The 24,018-nt window shown below is 41.9% G+C and overlaps 1 protein-coding gene across 8 annotated transcripts in view; it reads left to right on the plus strand.

Moving 5' to 3' along the window:
• Positions 1–11,306: 11,306 nt before the first annotated feature.
• UBR4 (ubiquitin protein ligase E3 component n-recognin 4) overlaps positions 11,307–24,018 on the plus strand; it is a 127,023-nt gene continuing 114,311 nt past the window's right edge. For 7 of the 8 annotated variants that reach the window (XM_027109971.1, XM_027109973.1, XM_027109974.1 and 4 more), the window contains exons 1-8: positions 11,308–11,504; positions 18,608–18,705; positions 19,943–20,046; positions 20,818–20,947; positions 21,061–21,200; positions 21,710–21,812; positions 21,930–22,071; positions 22,228–22,352. In XM_027109971.1, the coding sequence (XP_026965772.1) occupies positions 11,329–11,504; positions 18,608–18,705; positions 19,943–20,046; positions 20,818–20,947; positions 21,061–21,200; positions 21,710–21,812; positions 21,930–22,071; positions 22,228–22,352 (1,018 nt within the window). In that variant the 5' untranslated portion in view covers positions 11,308–11,328. Of the gene's footprint in view, positions 11,505–18,607; positions 18,706–19,942; positions 20,047–20,817; positions 20,948–21,060; positions 21,201–21,709; positions 21,813–21,929; positions 22,072–22,227; positions 22,353–24,018 lie in introns of all 8 variants that reach the window. The other variant, XM_027109972.1, reaches the window with a different exon arrangement.

The raw sequence follows: 24,018 nt of genomic DNA on the forward strand, positions 1-24,018 counted from the left end.
GCCTTTTTTTTTTTCTTTTTCTTGGCCGTGCCGCCTGCAGTGGAAGCGAGAAGTCCTAACCCCTGGACTGCCAGGAATTCCTGTCTGATGTGTTTTCTTGTCCTCCTCTTTTGCTGTGTGTATCCCTAGAGCCATGTGTTTTCCCCTGCCTTCATAAAATAGGTTAATTTGGGCGCCCCCTGGAGTGTTTCACTTAGAGAAGTAAGTTCTTCAGTAATTTTTATGTCATTTTTTTATTAGTTTGGTCAGCATACAAGATCTTTTGGTGTAAAATTTTGCCACTGAATAGTATTTAATGATTCTTAGTCCCTGTTGGGAATAATGTGGAATGCTCTGTGGCTATTGCTATAATTTCTCCTTAGCGTTTGACTCCGGACGGTAATCAGTGATTTAAATCCAGAATTGCGGTTAGCATGTCCGGGATCAGTAAGGGCCTTTTTAAATTTTGATAATTTTTTTGGAAGAGGGGTTTCAAAAATAGTGTGTTATGCCCCACTGATCCTCTTAAAATTATTACCTGTTGATTTAACACCACTTTAAAAGTGGTGATACCTGCTCCCCTTCTCCCAGCAAAGAAATTCGGTGAGCAGGCTAATGTGCAGTTAATACAGTTAACTGCACATTAGCCTGCTCACCGAATTCTTTTCTTCAAGCTTCTCTCAAGTCAATCCCTAGATGAAGCCAGACCAGCAGAGAACTAGCTGTGCATCTAGGTTGAACTTGAGGGGACAGTATTTTGTCATAGCCTATCCTTAGGAATGGACTTTAGAACTTGATGCTGCATTTATTCTGTTAAGGACATTGTTTATCATATTATGTAGAGCACCAAATAGAAATTTCCCTCTTGTCTTGGTATCAGGAATAGTTTATCTCTTAAGTCACTTTAAAAAATCATCTTTTCCTTGACTTTAAATAGAACATGTAGGGCTTCCCTGGTGGCGCAGTGGTTGAGAGTCCACCTGCCGATGCAGGGGACACGGGTTCGTGCCCCGGTCCAGGAAGATCCCACATGCCACGGAGCGGCTGGGCCCACGAGCCATGGCCGCTGAGCCTGCGCGTCCGGAGCCTGTGCTCCACAACGGGAGAGGCCACAACAGTGAGAGGCCCGCGTACCGAAAAGAAAAAGAACATGTACATTATTAAAAAAAAAAAGTTAAAATTCAAAAATTAATATGGACTAGTTCTAATATTGATTACCCATAAGGGCACTGATAGTCCAAGTTTAATGTTCTTGTATACATACTCTCTCTTTTTTTTTTTTAATTTTTATTTTTTGGTCGTGCCACATGGCTTGCGGGATCTTAGTTCTCTGACCAGGGATAGAAACCAGGCCATGGCAGTGAAAGCCCAGAGTCCTAACCATTGGACTTCCAGGGAATTCCCTATACATACTCTTTCCTATTTTTTTTTTACATACTCTTTCTTAATGGCATCATGCTATTTAATTCTGCTACTTGTTTTTTCAACTGATGCATCTTAAACATCATGTATTTGTAGAGATTCCCTAAATCCTTTCTGGAACAAAGTATGACAGAAAAAAATACTCAAGTCCTAACATATGTATTAGAGACTTCAATGCAAGTCACCTAACCTCTCTGAGTGTGTTTTACCATTTGTGTGAGGGCATAGATTACATGGTCTGTAAGGTCTTTCAGCTCGGAAATTTCAGATTTGTAATTTCACTTCCTTTATAAATTGCCTTTTCTGGTAAGAGTGTATTACATAAACTACAATTATCAGGATTATCCCAAGACTTATTTACAGATTTCTGTTCATTTAAAATTTTGTTTTAAAGTCATGAATCTATCTTTCTCTATATTCTTTACTTGGAATGCTTTCTTCCCTTCTCAAAATCTGGTTTGTCTGAAATCTAAACTCCATAAAGCCTTCCCTGTTGATTTTGGCTACCAAGGACCTCCGAGTTTCCTGGCTACTAACCACACAATTTCCTGAATGATGTATCCTAGCATTTTATTATTTCAGTCATTTTGTGTCTCCCAAGGATTGTCAGACTGTTTTCTCAATTCTCCACAATCTTAAACATGAAGCTGCTGCTTGACAAATAGTTCCCCAAATGGTTATACCTTCTTCACAGAAGCCTTAGGACATCTGTCCCTAGTTCCTTAAGTTTCTACAGTGCCTTTGGTGACTTAGTAAGGAATTTTTATATTGACTGAAATGCCAAGAGATAGTCCTACCCACCTTTCCCTGGTGTGCCTGGAGCTCTGACAAACCCTGCTTTGCTGCTTAAAAGAAATGCTCATAAGATCAATATGGGAAATGAGCTTCGTGGTACCGTAATTTCCATTTTAAAAAAGGAAAGGTATCTTTTTGGTATTATATTTATATGTACTTATATAAACAAACAAAAAAAACTTTGATTACTCAGACTCAAAGTCCAAATAGGTTTTGGAAAACACTATTCTTTATAACAACTGCCTTAACATTCAAAAATTGACAATTATTCCATAAGTAAAGCAAGGTAGGCAACATTGTGCACTTTTATTTTTGTAAAATGTAAACTGAGAAGTACCATCTACCTTTCAATAATGGAGATACTGGTACTTTGTATGCATGAACTGCTTCCATTTTTGCTGCTAAATTCTTTATTTTAAAAGATTATAGAAGTTAAAAAAAATTAAACAATGCCAAAGAAATTAAGGCGAGTCTCCCCTTCAAAACCTTCCCCAACCCTCTATTTCCCGGAGGTAAGCACTGAACAGTTTGTTTTGCATCTCTCCAGACCACATGATGTTCTGCAACTTGATTTTATCATGCCACATGTCATGGAGAGCATTCCATACTAGGAATATAGATCTCCCACACCCTTTTTTTAGTGGCCACAGGGTTGAAATTCTTTTTTTAAATTTTTATTGGAGTATAGTTGATTTACAATGTCATGTTAGTATCAGGGGTACAGCAAAGTGAATCAGTTATACATATATATATATATCCACTCTTTTTTAGATTCTTTTCCCATATAGGCCATTACAGAGTACTGAGTAGAGTTCCCTGTGTTATACAGTAGGTCCTTATCAGTCATTTATTTTACATATATTAGTGTATATATGTCAATCCCAATCTCCCAGTTTATCCCTCCCCACCCCCACCCCCTTACTTCCTGGTAACTGTAAGTTTGTTTTCTACATCTGTGTCTCTATTTCTGTTTTGTAAATAAGTTCACTTGTACCTTTTCTTTTAGATTCCACATATAAATGATATCATATGATATTTGTCTTTCTCTGACTTACTTCACTCAGTATGACAATCTCTAGGTCCATCCATGTTGCTGCAAATGGCATTATTTTGTTCTTTTTTATGGCTGGGTAATATTCCATTGTATATATGTGCCATATCTTCTTTATCCATTCCTCTGTTGATGGACATTTAGGTTGCTTCCATGTCCTGGCTATTGTAAATAGTGCTGCAATGAACATTGTGGTGCGTGTATATTTTCGAATTATGGTTTTCTCCGGATGTATGCCCAGGAGTGGGATTGCTGGATCATATGGTAGCTCTATTTTTAGTTTTTAAGGAACCTCCATACTGTTCTCCATACTGGCTGTACCAATTTACATTCCCACCAACAGTATAGGAGGGTTCCCTTTTCTCCACACCCTCTCCAGCATTTATTGTTTGTAGTTTTTTGATGATGGCCATTCTGACAAGTGTGAGGTGATACCTCATTGTATTTTTGTGTGTGTGTGTGTGTGTGTGTGGTATGCGGGCCTCTCACTGTTGTGGCCTCTCCCGTTGCGGAGCACAGGCTCCGGATGTGCAGGCTCAGCGGCCCCACGGCTCACGGGAGCGTGGGATCTTCCTGGACCGGGGCACGAACCCGTGTCCCCTGCATCGGCAGGCGGACTCCCAACCACTGTGCCACCAGGGAAGCCCCTCATTGTATTTTTGATTTGCATTTCTCTAATAATTAGTGATGTTGAGCATCTTTTCATGTGCTTTTTGGCCATCCATACGTCTTCTTTGGAGAAATGTCTATTTAGATCTTTAGCCCATTGTTTTGTTTGTTTGTTTGTTTGCCCATTGTTTTTTTTTTTTTTGTTTCTTTGTTTTTGGTTGTGCTTGCCCCGTGGCTTGCCAGATCTTAGTTCCCCAACTAGGGATTGAACCCGCAACCTTAGCAGTGAAAGCATGGAGCCCTAACCACTGAACTGCCAGGGAATTCTGTTCTGCCCATTTTTTGATTGGGTTGTTTGTTTTTCTGATATTGAGCTGCATGAGCTGTTTGTATATTTTGGAGATTAATCCCTTGTCGGTTGCTTCGTTTCCAAATATTTTCTCCCATTCTGAGGGCTGTCTTTTCATTTTGTTTGTTTTCCTTTGCTGTGCAAAACCTTTTAAGTTTAATTAGGTCCCATTTGTTTATTTTGTTTTAATTTTCATTACTCTAGGAGGTGTATTGAAAAACATCTTGCTGTGATTTCTGTCACAGCGTTCTGCCTATGTTTTCCTCTAAGAGTTTTATAGCATCCAGCCTTATATTTAGGTCTTTAATCCATTTTATTTTTGTGTATGGTGTTAGGGAGTGTTCTAATTTCATTCGTTTACCTGTAGCTGTCCAGTTTTCATAGCACCACTTACTGAAGAGACTGTCTTTTCTCTGAAATTCTTAAGTGTTATTCCATTAGGGATTTATTTTTTTAATAAATTTATTTTATTTATTTATTTTTTTGGCTGCTTTGGGTCTTTGTTGCTGTGCACGGGCTTTCTCTAGTTGCTGTGAGCAGGGGATACTCTTTGTTGTGGTGCGCGGGCTTCTGATTGTGGTGGCTTCTCTTCTTGCGGAGCACGGGCTCTAGGCATGCAGGCTTCAGTAGTTGTGGCGCACGGGTTCAGCAGTTGTGGCTCATGGGCTCTAGCGTGCAGGCTCAGTAGTTGTGGCGCACGGGCTTCGTTGCTTCACGGCATGTGGGATCTTCCCGGATCAGGGCTCGAACCCGTGTCTCCTGAATTGGCAGGCGGATTCTTAACTACTGCGCCACCAGTCCCACCATTAGGGACTTTTATGAGATCAGTTGAATACTCTTTCAGTTAAGTCTCTCTTGTATTATTTAGACCATCCTTCCAGTAAGGGTTTATAATAACATACAGAATGTGTACACCCACCTCCTCATTTTTTAAGGAGTTTGGGTGTGATGTCAGTTGAGACTGACCTTCAACCAAGAAGCCATTTTCCCACCAGTCCTGAGACTTATCTAAATTTCTGATCGCTGATACTGGGAATGTGCCTATTCCGGGAGAGACTGAGCTCATTTAGGAAGGTGTCTTTATAAAATAACCACAGAGGGCTTCCCTGGTGGCGCAGTGGTTGGGAGTCCGCCTGATGATGCAGGGGACGTGGGTTCGTGCCCCGGTCCGGGAAGATCCCACGTGCCGCGGAGCGGCTGGGCCCGTGAGCCATGGCCGCTGAGCCTGCGTGTCTGGAGGCTGTGCTCCGCAACGGAAGAGGTCGCAACAGTGAGAAGCCCGCCTACAGCAAAAAAATAAATTAATTAAATAAAATAACCACAGACTCATATTGAAGCATACGTTTTTTTTTTTTTTTTTTTTTTTTGGCCATGCTGCGCGGCTTGTGGGATCTCAGTTCCCCAACCAGGGACTGAACCTGTGGCCCCTGCAATGGAAGCGTGGAGTCCTAACCACTGGACCACCAGGGAATTCCCTGAAGCATACTGTTGACTATAACACGCAATCCGAAAGAATGAAAGTTAAGAAAGCAAAAATACACATCCAAGGCACACTCATATAAGTCCATCATACTTCTTTATAGTTTTGGTGATATTGTACATCCCATGTGCTGTGATAAGATAACCTAGACTAGAAGACTGATGACCAGAATGCCAGCTTATTGATGACAGTGAAGACTGTAAATGCAAAGAGGAATAGACTACTTATGTCTGCTAGTTGAAATATATAGTCTCTCCTATGAAAAAGCCTGGAAAATAAGTCAAAGTGCTATTATAAGTTTGCTTGGTTATTATGGACTTAGAATAGGGGGGTGTGATATCCTATGCATGGTTTTTATCATAGATATATATCTGCAAGAGAGACCAGAATATTCACTTCCGCTGATCAGGACAGCCCTTCCTCATGCCCCAATAGTGCTAATACATAGAGTATAACCATTGGATTCCACTCTTCCTAGACTTTATGTACACTATTTTCTTTCTGTTAAGTGCCTGCCATATGTCATTATACTCATGATATACTAACCATGTTTTCCTAATCACAAAGTATTTACAATATTTTTAACTATTTATTTTGATACAGTTTCAGACTTAGAGAAAGATTACAAGAAGAGTACTAAGAATTCTGATACCCTTCACTCGGATTCCTCAGATGTTAACATTTTCCACCTATTTGCTTTATCCTCCCATCTCTCAATGTAGCTTTGCAATAGAGTACATAAACCAGCATGCATTGTTTTTTTAAAATTGAAGTATAGTTAATTTACAATGTTTCAGATGTACAGCAAAGTGACTCAGTTATTTTTATACCTGTATATATATACATATATATATACTTTTTCAGATTCTTTTCCATTATAGTTTTACGAGATACTGAATATAGTTCCCTGTGCTATATAGTAAATCTTTGTTTATCTATTTTATCCACCACATTGATCTTTAAACCATACAGTTCAGCTACGGCTGCTTAATTTTCTTTCATTATATTTCCTGTAACGTGACTGTATCATTTCTTGCTTTCTTTTAAAATTTTAGTTCCTTGCCCAGCCACTTGGGCTTAGAAGAGAATTAGTATTTTAAGTCCCTCAGGTAATAATTTATAAAAGTTACCATTTTTTAGTTTCTATCTTATTTTCTGGGCCAAAGTATTAGAAGCTTATGTTTCATCTAGAAGTCTTTTTTACTCCCCTACTTATCCTGTTTCTTTCGTTATCTAAATTTAGAATGTGGATGCCATTCCAAATCTTTTTAAAATATTTATTTATTATTATTATTTTTAAAATTTATTTATCTATTTGGTTGTGCCGGGTCTTAGTTGCGACCACGGGCTTCTTAGTTGCGGCATGCATGCGGAATCTAGTTCCCTGACCAGGGATCGAACCCAGGCCCCCTGAATCAGGAGCGTGGAGTCTTAACCACTGCCCCGCCAGGGAAGTCCCCATTCTAAATCTTTGTAGCAATACAAGAACAAACCTCCAATACTGAAATTAATATGGTATTTATAATGGAAGGTCATTGCCCTAGAATGCATTCTTCAAATCTATAAGCCAGAAATATTTAAAATATACCAAAAAAAAAATGTTTAGGTACAGGTGCAAATCTCCCTGTGATAGTCTGCATTTGCCTTTTTTACTCTTTCGTACAGCTGCAGCAGATGGAGGGGGATGGAGGAGAGCAGGGTCATTTGATCTTTTATTATTTTCTGAAACCTCTCCAAGAGAACCTTTGCAGATTAATTTTGTCCTTTGAGTAAAATAAAATTAATGTCCTAAGAGCCACTATAAAATGCCTGGTCTCCAGCCTTCTCCTTAGGGTTCTGTTTCTGTATCTTGTAATATGACGATAGTTACTGTGTTACGGAAAGGTTTTTTTCCTTTTCATCTTTCATCCTTTTTATGTTTAAGGAAACTGCTGTTTTATTAACCCGATATAAGACACTAAAGGAAAATCTCTACTGTTACCACTGAAGCCATGTTTTCCTCCAAGACTGGCCTTGACTTGACTGAATTTTATTTCTAATGTAAAATAGCTCTTTTCTTATGAAGAGTCCAGATTGAACACCAGGTACCAATTTATTTATCAGCATCACACCGGGAATAAAAGGCGCTCCTCCAAACCATGGGGGAGAATTTCAGGGCTTTCAGGATTTTCAAAACGTCTTCACAGTTCTTGTGAACACTTTTTTTTTTTTGCGGTACGCGGGCCCCTCACTGCCGCGGCCTCTCCCGCTGCGGAGCACAGGCTCCGGACGCGCAGGCTCAGCAGCCATGGCTCACAGGCCCAGCCGCTCCGCGGCACGTGGGATCCTCCTAGACCAGGGCACGAACCCGCGTCCCCTGCATCAGCAGGCGGACCCTCAACCACTGCGCCACCAGGGAAGCCCCTTGTGAACATTTTCTGATTTGGGTGCACTGTGAGCCACAGGGCCTGGAGCTCAAAGTCATCCTCCGAGAACTCACAAACAAGAGGGTCCTGAAGGCATGCATACCTTTCTTTAAGTCAAACTGCTTTTCCCTCTTAGATCTGGAACCCAGATCATTTTTTATCGGCAAAAATATAGACATTATCCTGTGGACAAATGTTCACATTCTTTCCGTTCAGAGTAATGATTGTAAACTTGATCAAAGAACTCGGGAGGAGAATGGATACATAGAGCAAGCAATTAGAGTTTTTGTTTTTCATTTCATTCAAGTTGATGTAGTACATCATTATACTGCATAGTAAGAGCATTGTTGTAAAGAATATTAAATAAGTAGCACTCAGCAAAACAAGACAATAAGGGAAGGCTAGGATGTGGAGTTTCGGAGAGTTAATATTTCCTAAATTGAAGTTAGAGAAGTCCAGGAAATTGATAATTCTTAGGACAGTCTTATAGGAATGTGTGCCTTTAAGGAGTTTTTTAAAAAAATTCTTTTCCATTATGTTTTGTTACAGGATATTGAATATAGTTCCCTGTGCTATACAGACCTTGTTGTTCATCCATTCTATATATAATAGTTTGCATCTGCTAATTCCATCCCTCCCCCATACACCCTCTCCCTTGGCAACCACAAATCTGTTCTCTATGTCTGTGAGTCTGTTTCTACTTTGTGGATAAGTTCATTTACGTAATATTTTAGATTCCACATATAAGTGATATCATATGGTATTTGGCTTTCTTTCTGACTTCCTTCACTTAGTATGATAATTTCTCGGTCCATCCATGTTGCTGCAAATGGCATTATTTCATTCTTTTTTATGGCTGAGTAGTATTCCATTGTATAAAGAAGTTTTATTATTATTATTTTCAATTTTATTTATTTATTTATTTTTGGTTGTGTTGGGTCTTCGTTGCTGCATGCTGGCTTTCTCTAGTTGCGTTGAGCGGGGCCTACTCTTTGTTGCGGTGCGCGGGCTTCTTATTGTGGTGGCTTCTCTTGTTGTGGAGCATGGGCTCTAGGTGCGTGGGCTTCAGTAGCTATGGCTCGCAGGCTCAGTAGTTGCGGCTCACAGGCTCTAGAGTGCAGGCTCAGTAGTTGTGGCGCACGGGCTTAGTTGCTCCGCGGCATGTGGGATCTTCCTGGACCAGGGCTCGAACCCATGTCCCATGCATTGGCAGGTGGATTCTTAACCACTGCGCCTCCAAGGAAGTTCCTATAAAGAAGTTTTTAACAAAGAATTAGAAAATATAAAGAACCAAACAGAATTGAAGAATACAATAACTGAAATGAAAAATACACTGGAAGGAGTCAATAGTAGACTAAATGAGGCAGAAGAACAGATCAGTGAGCTGGAAGACAGAGTAGTGGAAATCACTGCTGCCGAAGAGAAAAATGAAAAAAGACTGAAAAGAAATGATGACAGTTTAAGAGACCTCTGGGACAACACCAAGTGTGCTAATGTTTGCATTATAGGGGTCCCAGGAGGAGAAGAGAGAGAGAAAGGGCCTGAGAAAATATTTGAAGAGATAATAGCTGAAAAGGTCCCTAACCTGGGAAAGGAAACAGTCACCCAAGTCCAGAAGTGCAGAGAGTCCCATACAGGATTAACCCACAGAGGAACACACCAAGACACACTGTAACCAAAATGGCAAAAATTAAAGATAAAGAGAGAATATTAAAAGAAACAAATAACATACAAGGGAACTCCCATAAGGCTATCAGCTGATTTTTCAGCAGAAACTCTGCAGGCCAGAAGGGAGTGGCACAATACTTAAAAGTAATGAAGGAGAAAAACCTGTGACTACTAAGCATACTCTACCCAGCAAGGTTCTCATTCAGATGTTTTTTTTCAGGATTTTATTTTATTTTCTCCAGGTCTTACTGAGATATAGACCCACAGCACTGGCTAAATGTAAGGCGTACAGCATAACGATTTGACTTAAAATCGTCATAAAGGGATTATCACAGTAAGTTTAGTGGACATCCATTATCTCATATAGATACAAAATGAAAGAAAAAATGTTTTTCCTTGTGATGAGAACTCTTAGGATGTATTCTCTTAAGAACTTTCACATATAACATACAGCAGTGTTAACTATGTTTATCATTCTGAACTGATTCGGATTTGATGGAGAATCAAAAGCTTTACAGACAAGCAAAAGCTAAAAGAATTCAGCACCATCACATCAGACCAGCTTTACAAAAAACGCTAAAGGAACTTCTCTAGGCGGAAAAGAAAAGCCCACAACCAGAAACAAGAAAATTACCGGATGAAAAGTTTACATTCTTTCTTTGCTAGTAGAAAAAGGGGGGAATGGAACGTTACCTGGCAAATAGCAAAGAGCGATGCAAACACGAGCTGGTAACATTGCTAATGATGGTAATCAAAACATAAAACGAGGGCTTCCTTGGTGGCGCAGTGGTTGAGAGTCCGCCTGCCGATGCAGGGGACACAGGTTCGTGCCCCGGTCCGGGAAGATCCCACTTGCCACGGAGCGGTTGGGCCCGTGAGCCATGGCCGCTGAGCCTGCGCGTCCGGAGCCTGTGCTCCGCAACGGGAGAGGCCACAACAGTGAGAGGCCCGCGTACAGAAAAAAACAAACAAACAAAAAACATAAAAGGGATTTCAGCGCGAAGAAAGGACTAGCGATTACACTAATAGCGAGAGGCGGTGTGAGAAGGAGAAAGAGTTTTGCAAACTGAAGCGCTATACTGTAACTGTTGGGAGTGGGCGGGGGGTCATCAGGGAAGTGAAGCAGGTGACCGTGATTAGGCTTGACGGCCTTTTCCCGTCCTTAGCTTTCTTGAGCCGGGGCCATTATATTCGCCGATGCAGGTGTACTTCCCTGCCTTGGTCTAGTCAACTGAAAACAAGTCCCAAACTCACCTCTCCGGAGCGCCCGAAAGCCACAGACCTCCCATTTCCGGGAACGACTTCCAGCCCGCTGGCGCGGAGATTAACGCTCCCGCCCTTACCCGAAGGACTACGTCCTGCGCAGGCGCAACTCCTCGTCCCCGTCCCCACGCCGCGCCACGCTCCCCCTGCGAGAGCAGAGGGAGGCTGTCCTCGCGCGTCGCGTATTTTGGCTGGCGACTGCGTCGCGCAGTCTGACGCGCCTATTGCGTCACTTCCGCCCCCTCCCGGGAGGAGGCGCTGGGCCGGTGGCAAGCCCCCGGAGGGAGCTGCACTAGTACGACGGAAGATGGCGACGAGCGGCGGCGAAGAGGCGGCGGCTGCGGCGCCGACGCCCGGGGCCCCGGCAACGGAGGCAGACACGACCCCGGGCTGGGAGGTGGCGGTGCGGCCCCTGCTATCCGCGTCCTATTCCGCCTTCGAGATGAAGGAGTTGCCGCAGCTGGTGGCCTCAGTCATCGAGAGGTACCGGGCGGCGTCCCCGGTGGGGCGGGAACCGGGAGGGGGAGGGGAGGTCGTGCCAGAGGATCTGGACCCTCTGCCCGGCTACCTCCTGAGGCTCTGAGACCGCGGCCCTGGCCCCGGCTTCGGGGCTCCCTGGCCCTGGGAGAGGAAAGCTTGTCTGGTGTTCTTCCGCCAACCCGGGTAAATCCTGTGCCTCAATTTCCCTCGCGAGCAAAACTTTTGAGGACGCCCTCTCGGGAGGGCGTGGCCGGGTTGGTTTCGTAGTAATTTTGAGATGCATCGACCTCGTAGGGGAATGTTCCCAGGGCTGCCCCCTGTGTTAAGGTCAAAGCGCTGATGAGTTTGCATTTCTCGTCAGCGCTCTTCCCCCTAGCCTGGGCCGTAGCGGAGCCCAGGGTTTAAATTGAAGAGCTACCACATAATTTAATAACGGTCTCCCTGGTGCTGTAATTACTTGGGGGCACGTGCTGTTTCTGTGACTGAAGCCACTAGTTATCATTGATGACTTTGTTTTCAGGTTACACTTACGGTATATTGCTACCGTAACGGTCTTTGATTAAAAACATTGCAGTGTTATTCTGAGAGGTCATTTTCCCACTGAAACCGTATACTCGCCCTGTCTCTCAATAAAATATCTTTAGACTCTTACCAACGGGACTGTTTATTGGTTTGCTGTTACATGAATTTTTCTTTCTGAGATTCTTAGATTGTGAGAGTCCTGTACATACAAGGCCAGTGATATCACAGTGCCTGTCTTTTCCTGTCTTACCTTCCTCAGAGCAGTCTTTCATTAGTTTAATGGTAGACCTACTTTTAAAGCTAGTCTCATTTTCATTTTTCTAGCCAAACCTGACTTCAGCAACTTTCTGCAATTGCTAACTGGGTCATTTTAGCTTCATGCCAACAAGAGTATACCTACATGTTATCCAGAAGATTAGAAATTGCTACTTATTACTCAAGGGAGGCCCATGGTTTGACACATTGTCTATTATAGTGTTTATTGTTAGGTTTGTGATACTTTGGGTGAGGTTTAAAAAAACAATAAGATAATGGTTTGGTTTGGTAAGTTCACAGTTAACTTTACAGATGGATTTTCCTATCTTATTATTAAGCCAAGAAGTTTCGGAAGATGTAAACAAATATCAAAGATACTGCTCTCAAATTATGTAGTCTCTTTATAACTGTTTTAAACATTTGGATTAGTGGTATTTTTCCCGAATTACACTTGTCGTGTTCCACTTTTTAGAACATTTGCTTTTATGTTTTTATGGACGTGAGCTGAGTAGGTAATAAAGTCATTTGTTGACACCCTGGCCCATACATCCAGTATTATGGGCCCACGCCTTTTAAACTGTAATAGTTAAGCAACTCCCTCCAACCTGTAGAAGGAGCCAAAACCAAATGTGTCAAGGTACGTTTGAATTTTGCCAAATAAGTGATAGTGGCCCCTCTTGCACTCTGTATAGCTAAGATAATCAAGGGTTGCCTGCATTTATAGACACTAATAAGACCTCTTTTCATGGTTTGGAAAAGAAATCCAAACTGATGGCTGTTTAGTAACACACATTTTTATTGGAAGGCAAGATCCTTGAAGTCTCTGTTCTGGTTTTTGTGGCTCAGTCAACTTTGGAAAGCCTGTTATGTGTCCTCTTCAGGCTCTCTGAGAGCAATATGATCTGAAGGTTGTGCTTATTGTCTGAGAGGTCATTTTCCCACAGAAACAGTTTTTTCTCTCTCTCCCTCCCTCCCTCTCTCAATAAAATATTTTCAGACTCTTGCAAATGGGACTGTTTATTGGTTTGCTGTTACATGGTTCTGTAATTTCCAGAAGAAATATCTGGCTTACAAGTTCTTTACAGTTAGAACAACTAAACATATCAAGTGTTCAGTTTGGTGTAGAGCAGAGGTCAGCACATTTTTTCTGTAAAGGATCAGAGTAAATTTAACCTGCAGGCCATACGGTGTGTACACTCGTCATCTCTGCCATTGTATGGCGAAAGCAGCCGTACACATTACATAAATAAATGGGTGTGGCTGTGTTCCAGAATCTTATTTATGGGCACAAATGTGAATTTCGTATGATACTTATATGTCACAAAATGTTCTTTTGATTTTTTTTCTTTCCAGCCATAAAAACACATGTAAAAACCATTCTTAAATATGGGCTGTACAGAGATAGGTGACTGGCTGGATTTGACCTGCAGGCCAACCCCTGGTTGAGAGCACAAAAATTAATACCCTGCTATCAATATTCTGTTTCTCAAAAGTTTTATTTGCTTTTCCAAAAAAAAAAAAGGTGTCAGAATTGTGGAATTATTTCTTGAACATCAAGTTATGGCCACTGAGTATAGAACCAGGTCAGAGCCAGCACTGTACAGATGCTGTGGCGCGCTTCACTTTGCAGGTAATCAAAGGTTTAGGTGCCTAGGCTGCTACTTTACCTCTGTGGTTGCCTCTCCCAGACAGTCCCGTGTTTCTTTCTGTGGTTATGCCTTCCATGTTTTTCTTCTTTCCCTCCAGGGACCTTCTATTTTTCTGTTGCAGTCTGCTACTCTTTTTTTTTTTTTTTTTTTTTTTTAACTTTTTTTTTTTTTTTTTTTTGCGGTGTGCGGGCCTCTCACTGTTGTGGCCTCTCCCGTTGCAGAGCACAGGCTCTGGACGCGCAGGCTCAGTGGCCATGGCTCACGGGCCTAGCCGCTCCGCGGCATGTGGGATCTTCCCAGACCGGGGCACGAACCCGTGTCCCCTGCATCAGCAGGCGGACTCTCAACCACTGCGCCACCAGGGAAGCCCTTTTTTTCTTTTTGATGTCCTGGCTCCATCATGTCAGCTCTTACTTCCTATCTGGTGGCCTGCTCATCCATTGAATTCCTCCCTTTTTTTGACCTTTGGGGACGATGACACATGCCCTGAGAGACTTCTCCGCCATTCTACTTTCTGTCTCTATTCTTTCATACTACTTTCTGCCTCTATTCTTTCATACTTTTATAGTTGGAATTGACCTTTGGGTTTGAAGAAAAGGTAGAAGAAATAATTCCTAGATCCAGACCCTGTTTTTTTTTTTTTGGCTGCACCACAAGGCTTGCAGGATCTTAGTTCCCCAACCAGGGATTGAACCCGGGCTCTTGGCAGAGTACTAACCACTGGACTGCCGGGAATTCCCTGGACCCTGTTTGTTAAGTTTGACTTTGTAACCAAACTGAAACGAGGGAGTAGCATGGATAAATTGGGAAGCATACTCTCAAAAGTGTCATTAGATTTTTTTTTTTTTTTTTTTTTTTTCTGTATGCGGGCCTCTCACTGTTGTGACCTCTCCCGTTGCGGAGCACAGGCTCCGGACGCGCAGGCTCAGCGGCCATGGCTCATGGGCCCAGCCACTCCGCGGCATGTGGGATCTTCCTGGACGGGCACGAACCCGCGTCCCCTGCATCGGCAGGCGGACTCTCAACCACTGCGCCACCAGGGAAGCTCCTGTCATTAGATTTTTAAAGGAGAAAGATATCTGAGTTTACTTAAAGGGGACTTCATCTTCAGTTCTACTGCTTATTGATAGCATGTCTTTTAGCAGTAAAGATTGAAAATCTTTTAAACATCATTACTTTTCTAGACCAGAAATGAAGCTAGAACTAGCTTAACGGAGCACATGCCATATGTGGGCTTAATTGCTTAAAGTGTAATTGCTGAATGTAGCCTTATATACTACCCAATACAGAATTCCTTTTTTTTTTTTTTAATATTTCTTTATTATTTGGTTGTGCGGGTCTTAGTTGTGGCACGGTGCACCGGATCTTTTTAGTTGCCACATGCAGGATCTAGTTCCCCGACCAGGGATCTAACCCGGGCCCCCTGCATTGGGAGCGCAGAGTCTTACCACTGGACCACCAGAATTCCTTTCTTAACTCTGTGCAGGATAAGTTGGTGAGAATGGTTCTCATTGAATAATTTGACTGAGTCTTTGTAGATTAAAAAAAAAGAAAAAAAGCCCTTTTCCCCTGAGCCAGTCCTTCCTAGGCTGTCCAGCCTTTCTTAGTGATAAGCCTCCTTGAGTCCCTGCCTCCCAGCTATTTGATAAAATTTAGGCTGAGGAGGCCTACTTGGGAAGGCAGAAGCTGTTACAACATCCCCATTAGATAATGCAGTCATTTTCTAAAAATCTCTTAAGGGAGAAAGGGCTGCACTAGTGCCATCATCAGCCGAGTTCGTGATTGACCTACAGAAAGAAAGCCAGCCACCAAATGATAAGTGTATATAGTTAGTTGTGAGATCAGGTAATGTTTCCATGTCTCAGTATTACATTCCCTGCAGGTTTGTGGAAAGTGTGAGGGATGTATGTGAAAACTTTCAGTTCTTTGGTTAACATGTATTAAGTACTCTGTGACACACAGCAGATGGTCAGTAAACACATATTTTTTAAATGAATATAACTCATTAATGTATTCGTTATGCTTGTTTCATGATTCTAAGTATCTTGAAACAAGCATAATAGATTCTATACTTGGGAGTTTATGATTCTGTTGAGGGGAAAGGGCTTTGTGGAGTTTCCACAGTTTACAACAAAGATATAAATAGTAATCTAAGAGGGAGAAGGAAGGTGAATCCTTAGTCTTTTATTTTGCTACATCTGATTTTTCACCTCTTCCTAGAAAAACCCAGATATTTCCAGACCCTGGCCAGTTCTTTTTTACTTACATGTCAAATTGGACTTCTCTGACCAAATTGGACTTCTGCTTAGCTGCTGTTTCCCTTTATGCTCTGCATTGCATTTATTTTGTATGGAATAAAACCACTTCAGATTCCTTGTCTTTTCAGTAGTGTTTGAGGCTCTGTGATACTTTCGTTGCAGTTTGTAAGGCGAAGTAGACGTTTGAGGAAAATAGCTTGACTGCCTAGAGGAGAGATATTTTTACCTTGAAATCTCCTTATTTTTCTTCCTGTCATATTTGCCTTCAATTTCTGCATTTTTCCCCTTCGTACCTAACGTCTTGCCCTTTCTTCCATTTTTCCATTTCTTTGCCTCCTTTGGTGACTTGGTGTGCGTCAGGTTCCTGGGAAACGAGGGTGGGTTAAGGAATTGTGGCGGCACATCTTCATCAGGGTACTCAAACACAGTTGTTTCTTTAGAATCAAGAGATAACAACATTGTCCTTTGGGGCACATGTCCACCTGCCTACTCTCCCCTTCAAGTCTCTTTTTTTTTTTTTTTTTTTTTAAAGAAGGCACTCCGATATATTTTCTTTCTCTTTTCTTTTTCTTATTTTGGCCGCAACATGCGGAATGCAGGGTCCCAGTTCCCCAACCAGGGATCTCACCCTCGCCCCCTGCATTGGAAGGGTGGAGTCTTAACCACTGGACCACCCGGGAAGTGCCCCACCTTTAAGTCTTTTTAAAACTAATTTCCCTAGGTTTATCCTTACTTGTCCTAAGCAAATCGTAAGTTGAGCCTCAAGACTGCTCCATTTTTTTCTATTGCCAATGTCCATCTTTCCCCAAAGTGCATTCTTTGTTCTTGATTGGAATAAGGCAGTTGTGTATTTCTAGGGCAGGAAGTAGGGTTTGTTAAATCATAATAGGGCAGCTTTGAACCAGGTAATTAAATATGTTTACTCCTATATTTTGGATATATTTTATTATCTGAATGGGAATGAAAGCAGCAGAATAAGTTCGTTCTTTGGATAGGCAGTCTTCCTCTTAGTTTTGGTAAACCTGTTCAGTTGCAAAACGTGGGGGTAAGCAGCTCTGAAACTTTGAAATAAAGCAGAGAAGGTAAATACTTAGTAAAATGGATCAAATTACAGGGTGGGGAAACCTTAGAACAATGAATGCATAAGTGTAAGGATGGGAGTGAAGGAACAGCTGTTCGTAGGAGGTGGAAGCAGGGGGTTGGGGAGTTCTCTGCTGAATGTGATATGACCCTCACCTGTGTGATGGCCCCTGAAGCTTTGAGTGTTGCTTGATGTTTTAAGGTTTTTGTTTCCTTCTTTTTGTCCATCTGACAACTAGGGAGAAATGATCCTTGATGGGCAGGGAGGTTCTTGCACATCATAGGTGCTCCATAAATATTTTTTCTTGGTGAAGGAGATATTCCAAGATAAGGAACTGATCTTTGATAAACACCCGTTTTTCCTTGATAAACCTCCAAATAGCAAAGTGTTTGCAGTGCCAGACTCTTAAGTGTTGTTTGAGGTGATTCATCACTCACGATGGCACCTTCCAAATGTTGAGTCTTTTTGGCTCCTGTGTTGATTTGGCAAGTGGATAGAGTCCTGACTCTGTTTACGTTTCCCTTCCTAGGCTGATAGTTCTTGCTGGAGAATTAACTTACTGAGGAAACTGTTTAGCCACATTGCTCTCCTCTTTCCATTTAATAAGACATTTTAGTGTTTTCTTTGCCTTCTTGTTCCGTGGGTTGCAATTAGCATCTGATTTGATAAAGAGAATGACATAAATGTATCCAGCTTTTAGACGTAGTTGGGCTCCAGATTTTCACTGAAGAGGCCATTTTCTCAGGTAAAGATAAGGGATGTGGTTAGTAATCACTTTGTTGTGATCTAGCTGTATCCTATGGGTGTGGGGAGGGGGATGGAGGACTCTGGTACCTAAAGAATTTTGGATTTTATCACCCATCAGATGATTTCTTCCCTTGAGTTGTTGATTCTTTTTAAGTTACTGCATCATGGACTGGCCTTGTTTGGTCTTCAGAATGTGTTACTATAGTCTGTATTCCCACTAACAGTATTTTGAGTGCCCTGCTTTACCCCTCCTTTGGCCAGCTCATGGCATTATTAGCTTTGTCTTTGCCAGTCAGTAATACAGGACAAGATGGTATCCTGTTGTGTTTTTACTTGTATTCCTTTAATTCTAAGTGAGTTTGAAAGTGTTTCCTGTTCATTAGCCTTTGCCACTTACTAAGCCTGATACCTTGAACAAGGTACTTAGTTTAAACTCTCTAAGCTTCACTTTCTCAACTTGGATATAGGGATGGTAACAGTGCCTACCAAGTAGGATTGCTACAAGGATTAAGTCAGGTAATGCCTGTAAAGGGGTAGGGTATCTGGCATATAGTAAGCACTAAGTAAATGTTGGCTGAATTATTTTCTTTGCAGTGAATCAGAAATCCTGCACCACGAGAAGCAGTATGAGCCATTCTACTCATCTTTTGTTGCACTTTCCACACACTATATCACAACAGTTTGTAGCCTCAGTAAGTATTCTGTTCTTGTCATTCCCTTTTAAGGGCTCATGAATAGGGAAATTGTGTGTCCTCTTGTTACGGTGTCTGAACAAGTTGTTAATGAAGTCTGTATTTTAGTTGTAACCTGTTCACTCAAGAGCAGAGACAACTGTCAGTATGAAAAGGCTCTGGAAGTTCCTTTACTGAGGCCAACCACAAGAGATTTAAAAACTATTTGGTTTGGACATCTATTTCATAACCATTAAGTTAACCTTCCTTGCCTTTTTAATCAAAAGCATTTTATTGATTTTACACATGTAGTTATTAGTGTGCTAATTTTGGGGGGCAGGGGGGGTGGGATTGGGGGGTTAGGTGGATACTGACCTGGGGTTAGCAGCCACTAACCAAGGCTCTATTCCTTATTTGATTTTGGTGAGAAGTTAAATTCTCCTTTTGTGTTCTCTGGTGTGTGACTGGATTTTAACTTCAGTTTTCCATCTTTTAAACTTTTCTACCCCCAAGTGTGACCAAGCCCTTACTTTCCACTATTTCTGAAATTTTGCATTTTCACTTTTTTTTTCCAATCCTAACTCATATAGTTCTGAAGAATTTGAATTATTTTACTTAAATAGTTTGCTAAGCAAGCAAAGTGAAAGGAAGTTACAGGGTTGCTGAGTAGTCTTTCGGTGTCTAGTGCTGTTTATTATAGGCATTGGCTACCACTGTAAGAATCACTTTTAGATTGGAGAAACTTTGAGTAGGAAGCCCGTTGCAAAAAGGGAAAGGAGAGGTAGTGTAGTCTACTGGGTAAGAGCATGAACTTTAGAGCCAGACTTCCTGGATTTAACTCCAGCTGCGTGACTTTGGTCAAGTCATTTAACCTGTCTATGGTTTAATTTCCTTATCTGTTAAAAAAAAAAAAAAGAAGGGAAGGGGGGTAACAATATTATCTACCCCATAGAATTGGTTTAGGGATTAAGTGGGTTAATATATTTGAAGTGCTTGGTACTTACTGTGATGTATTTCCTATTATAATTATCTTAATTTCTAGTAAATGTAAGATAAATTGATCTAGAAGCAGTTGATGCTTATCAATGCCAAAATGCCTTTGTTTGCCTGTAGGGTTGTTGGTTCTGAATAATTATTCTCGTAGAACGATATTGGGAATGTTGGACATACGGAGCTCAATGCTTATTTGGTTTATTGACTGTGAGGCTGAAGTGAGTTATAGCAGTCTGAAGTTAAGTAAAATTTATTCCTTTCTCAGTTCCGCGGAACCAACTTCAGTCTGTGGCAGCAGCCTGTAAAGTCCTGATTGAGTTTTCTCTCCTGCGTCTGGAGAATCCAGATGAGGCTTGCGCTGTGTCCCAGGTAAGAGTGATGGGCCCATTTCTGGCCCTTATTTTGTGGTAGGCTTGTGACTGACAAGTGGAATGATGGAGAAGGGATGGCATAGAGCAGGGGTTGGTAAACTTTTTCTGTAATAGACCACATAGTAGATAATTTGCCGACCATCCAGTCCCCGTTGCAGCTGATCTCTGCCTTTGTAGCGTGAAAGCAGCCACAGACAATACGTAAATGGATGAGCATAGCTGTGGTCCAGTCAACTTTATTTACAAAAATAGGCAGTGGGCTGAGCTGGGGCTGTGGTTTACCACCCCCTGGTATAGAGGACTGCAGAGGCTTTTTCAAGGATTGCAAAGATATGCCTGTGGGGGCCAGGCAAGTGACATAAAGTGAGTCAAGTATGCTGGTTGAGAAGGGTGCATGACCCAGATATAAAGGGGCCACTCACTGTTTGGCTCCAGCTGACTGTTGCCCTACAGGAATGGCAGCAGAGTTGCTCTGTCTTGTAAATTATTGAGAGAGACAGGAAATCTGGATTTGTATGTTAAATCTTCCATGTTTTAAAAAGTTGGCCACAACTTCAAATTAAAACAACAACAACAACAACACTGAGAACAGTAAGACAAACCTGCAAGCACATATGGTCTGAGGACCATCAGGTTGTGATCTCTGCTTTATTGTTTTTCCTAACTTGCAGTTCTTGGTATGAACCTAAATTTGGCCCCTTGCCAGCTAGAAGTCCCTAAAGAATAGACTCTTCTAAAAGGCATATTTGAATTTTTTTTTTTTTCCCAGAAACACTTGATTCTCCTCATCAAGGGCCTGTGCACTGGCTGTAGCCGATTAGACAGAACTGAAATTATCACATTTACAGCAATGATGAAATCGGCCAAGCTGCCACAAACAGTGAAGACACTGTCAGATGGTGAGTGTTCCTTCACCAGACTTGGTTTCTTGGCCAGTCCTCTGGCCAGCTATTTCCTCTTTTGCCTTCTAGTGGCACTCCCCTCATCCCTCTCTTGCTTTTATATTTTGTAGTGGAAGATCAGAAAGAGCTGGCTGCACCAGTAAGCCCAGAGCTGAAGCAGAAGGAGGTCCAGATGAATTTTTTGAACCAGCTGACGTCAGTTTTTAACCCTAGAACTGTAGCATCATCACCCGTAGGTCCACAGACTCCGGTGAGTTACTTCAGCCAAATGGCCTCATCCTGTGGGGTTTGTTAAGATGATAATACTAGGAAAAATAGCTAACAAATGTATTTTACATATGTGATATAAAATGATGTACCTGCCTTTGGTACAAAGCTGAAGAATACAAACCAAAAATAAGTAACACCCCAATTCCTTCTGTTCACAGTTATTACTACTTTGAGGACCATTTTTCCAACATTTCTCAATGCAAGTAGACAAAGAGCATGTACTCCTTTCTGTAAAAGGCATCACTCTATACTAGTTACAGAATATATATATTTTAAAGCTATATATTTTCCCCCTCCTCTTGGAAAAATGACTTGTATTTTCCCCAGCGTTAGAGAGGACTTTCCACCTCATTAACTGGGGGGTCTGAAGAGTATCTGTGGAGCAGCTGTTTAGTTTGGATGGTTGGTTCTATTCTGAACTTGAGGAGGACAGCAATCAACAGATGATAGTATCTTGATGGGCCTTTCACATCCTTTGTTTCCCTTCAGGCGGAAGGAGAAAATGATGAGCAGTCATCCACAGATCAAGCCTCTGCTATCAAAACCAAGAATGTGTTCATAGCTCAGAATGTGGCTAGTCTTCAGGAGCTTGGTGAGACTCTTAATTGTCATCAGAAAGGTGGTTTCTCTGCTTTCAGAAATTCCTTAAGTGGAAGAAAATCAAGCAGCAGAGGCCTGTTTGTAAGGTTGAGCTTTTTCATTAATTCAGGTGGCTCAGAGAAGCTACTGCGTGTGTGTTTAAACCTGCCCTATTTCCTACGCTACATCAATCGGTTTCAAGATGCAGTGTTGGCCAATTCCTTCTTCATCATGCCTGCAACAGTAGCAGATGCCACTGCTGTTCGTAATGGGTAAGGTGCCCCAGGGTGCATATGCTTTGCGTTTTAATGCTGCTCTCAAGAGAGAAACTGGTTAATTTTTATGGCATGCCGACTTTCTTTAACTATCAGATTATAGAAGCAAGTGACTCAAAGAGATACTTTTGTTAATCTTCTCTTGTATTCCAGTTTTCATTCACTGGTGATTGATGTAACCATGGCATTGGATACCCTTTCTCTACCTGTGTTGGAACCTCTCAATCCTTCTCGTCTGCAAGATGTGACAGTCCTCAGCCTAAGTTGTTTGTATGCAGGTGAGAAGTTGTTATATCTGATCTCATTTTCTCAGCCAAGGACAGTTACACTTTCTGGAAACCATGAGATCCTTCTGAGTACTCTCTCCCCCTTTACTTAGACCCTTCCCCCAAGGATCATCTAAATATCTCATCTAGATGAAATGAGGTCTCAATAGGAATCTTGTCAATTCGCTTATTCAACTGCTGCCATTGTGTTATGTGGATATTTGATTTCATAGTGTGCGCACGTTAAGTGTCTGCTGTTTGAAAGCAAAATTCCAAGTGCTTTTGGGATATTGAGATGAGCAGTATGTAATCCCTGCCCTCAAGGAGCCTCTACTCGAGCAATGGAAGATAGATAGGACCACAGAGTGTAATATAAAACAGGAGATGATAAAGGTGATAAGAGAAGTATAGAATATTATGGGCACACAGAGAAGGGAGAATTGAGTCTTGCTATGGGAGCAGATTTGAGGAAGGATTCATAGAACAGGTGGTATCTGTTTACATTGATAAATGCAACGACTGTTATTCTTCATGCTGCCGCAAAATCTCCTCCCTTCCTGTTGATTATGCTGCCTTGGAAGTGGGGCCTGACAACTGGTGTTTACTCTCTTTTAAGTTATTGTTACAGTGGCTTTTTAACCCAAATTACTGATCCTTGGTTTTAAATACCATAGACCTGGTATGTCTTGGGAGACATAACAATTTTCGACGTTTACTGGGTTCTGTGAGTGAGGATATGAACAGCCTTGGAAACCTGACCTTGGGAGCACCAAGAAATTGCTGAGGTTAATCATCTCCCTACATTCTTTGAATGACTTTATTATAAACATCTGTGTGTAAACAGGAATATAAAGATAAACGCACTTTCAATTGGGGAAGGGAGTATTCACAAAGGAGTTCTGTTGATGTATCTTGCAGGGCAGGTTGGATTTCAGTTTGGCTATCCCTAGGCAGAGGCAAAAGCAGGACCAAGAGTATCCTGGAATTTGGGGGAACAGTGTGTGTGTGTGTGTGTGTGTGTGTGTGTGTGTGTGTGTGTGTGTGAATTTGGGGGAACATTGTGTGTGTGTGTGTGTGTGTGTGTGTGTGTGTGTGTGATTAGTGGGTGTTGGACAGCTGGAAAGAAAGTACAGCCCAATCACAGAGGGCTTAGAAATGCAGTCTAAGTCGTTTGGACCATATCCTGTAGACAGTAGAGACCATTAAAGATTTTGAAGTGTGCTATGATCTGAGCTATACTTTAGGAGCACATTGAAGCAGTAGTACCAGGCTGGAAGTTTGTGGTCATTTGGGCAAGACAGGTGAAGGGCCTGAGCGAGAGCAGCGGCAGTGGGAATGGAAAGCTAAGGCAGCGTGTGAGCAGGTGCTCTCTCCAAGCCCACTTCCAGTGTTTATTCCTAGTTCTCTATCTTTGATTTTTGCATTTTTAAATTTGAGGTTTATTAATTTCAATTTTCAGGGAATTTCTTGAATATCACATGGATCTCAGTGTACTTAGTTGATCAGGATTAAAGAGTCCTTAAAAATTCTTAATTGTGGGCTTCCCTGGTGGCGCAGTGGTTGAGAGTCTACCTGCCGATGCAGGGGACGTGGGTTCGTGCCCCGGTCCGGGAAGATCCCACATGCTGTGGAGCGGCTGAGCCTGCGTGTCCGGAGCCTGTGCTCCGCAACGGGAGAG

This window comes from Aethalodelphis obliquidens, unplaced genomic scaffold, assembly GCF_003676395.1.
Source record: "Aethalodelphis obliquidens isolate GAN/ISIS:26980383/991018 unplaced genomic scaffold, ASM367639v1 scaffold9, whole genome shotgun sequence".
In the NCBI taxonomy this organism is placed as follows: domain Eukaryota; kingdom Metazoa; phylum Chordata; class Mammalia; order Artiodactyla; family Delphinidae; genus Aethalodelphis; species Aethalodelphis obliquidens.